Genomic DNA, 1,514 nt, shown 5'->3' with positions numbered 1-1,514 from the left:
TGGCTGTCCGAGCGCCGCAGGGCCCCATTCACCCGCCGGCGGAACATCTGCAGAGAGGAGCTGGGCTCAGCTGCAGAGTCCTCACAGAGAGCTCCAGAGGTTAAGGTGGTCCCTGGGGACCCTTCAGCTGGCACCAACCTGAGGAGAGCAGGCAGGGCCTAGCCTAGACCCTAGGGAGTCACAGGGCAGAGTGGGATCCCACCCCAGAGACATCCTCACCTTGCGGATGCTGCCTCCAGACTTCTTCACCATCAGCTCATCCACCATGGACTGCAGACAGATGCTCAGCATGATGGCCTGCAAGGGAGGGTGTCACGAGGCTCCACACGCTGCAAGGCCATCCTGGCATCCCATGCTGAGCCCAGACTACCATCTCGCCCCCAGCTTTGTCCACTGCCAGCCCAGCACGAGGCAGCCCTACCTGCGGACTGGTGATGGTGACCCACTGCAGCCGGTCCTTGCTCATTAGATACTCAAAAGCCAACTCCAGCTTCACCTCAGACTTTCCTGGGCTGCTCCCTGAGGGGCCATTGCTCATGGGCACCTGTGAGGGCACACGATGAGAGTGAAGCCACAGAGGGAAAGTGGGCAGATTCCCAGGCCCCTGTGCACACAGCCGAGTGCTGAACACCCTGCCCAGCTCCCACTGGTCTTCCATCAACGTCAGCTTCCTCAAATATCCTCACCCACTGGTGACCCTTAATATCTTCTCACTCTCCACAACTCCCTGACAGAAGATTAGAGCCAGGTGGGGGTCAGTCTCTTCTCCCCAGGAACCTTCTGGCTCTCGACAACTCCCTGACAGGAGGTTGGAACGAGCAAAGGGGTCGGTCTCTTCTCCCCAGGAACAAGGTCTCTTCCAACCAGATGATTCTGTGATTCTGTGATTCTATGATAAGTGATGGAATGAGAGGAACTGGCCTCAAGTTGTGCCAGGAGAGGCTGAGGTTGTCAGGAGGAACAATTTCTTGCCCGTTGGGGTTGTCCAGGCCTGTCCCAGGCTGCGCAGGGCAGTGGTGGAGTGCCCATGCCTGGAGGAGTTTCCCAGCCGTGTGGAGGTGGTGCTGAGGGACAGGGGTGGTCTTAAATGTCTTTTCTAACCTAAATGATTCTATAACCCCTCAGCCCCAAAGCACGACTCAGACCCTCCCCAGGACAGCAGGGCTGAAGTGGGCAGCACAGCCAGCACCTGTCACAGCCAGGTCCCACCAGACCCCACAGAGTCCCTCCCAACTTCCCAGGGCAGGCCAGGGGCACTCACCGAGGACGTGACCCGCCAGCACCGCATGCGTGTGACCTTGAAGCTGCCCTCCTTGATCTGCTCACTCGGCAGCCGCACCTGGAAGTTGAGCTCGTTGTTGCCTGCGCTGACGACAACGTGGCATCCCTTCTCCGGGAAGTCAGTGACGCAGGGGTCGAACTTGAGATAGCCATAGTACTTCAGAGTCTGTGCCAGGCGGATGAACTGCGGGCAGAGCCGGGGAGCTCAACACAGAAGCCACACCTCGTGGGCC

At 59.2% G+C, this 1,514-nt stretch overlaps 1 protein-coding gene across 1 annotated transcript in view; it reads right to left on the bottom strand.

The window, feature by feature from the left end:
* SNX17 (sorting nexin 17) overlaps nt 1–1,514 on the bottom strand; it is a 5,213-nt gene that overhangs the window by 879 nt on the left and 2,820 nt on the right. Inside the window, 4 exon segments of the mRNA XM_010132190.1 lie at nt 19–47; nt 220–297; nt 422–544; nt 1,262–1,465. Of these exon segments, the coding sequence (XP_010130492.1) occupies nt 19–47; nt 220–297; nt 422–544; nt 1,262–1,465 (434 nt within the window).

This window comes from Buceros rhinoceros, unplaced genomic scaffold (assembly GCF_000710305.1).
Source record: "Buceros rhinoceros silvestris isolate BGI_N320 unplaced genomic scaffold, ASM71030v1 scaffold32272, whole genome shotgun sequence".
Taxonomy (NCBI): Eukaryota; Metazoa; Chordata; class Aves; order Bucerotiformes; family Bucerotidae; genus Buceros; species Buceros rhinoceros.
This window is presented reverse-complemented; position numbering and strand designations above follow the sequence as displayed.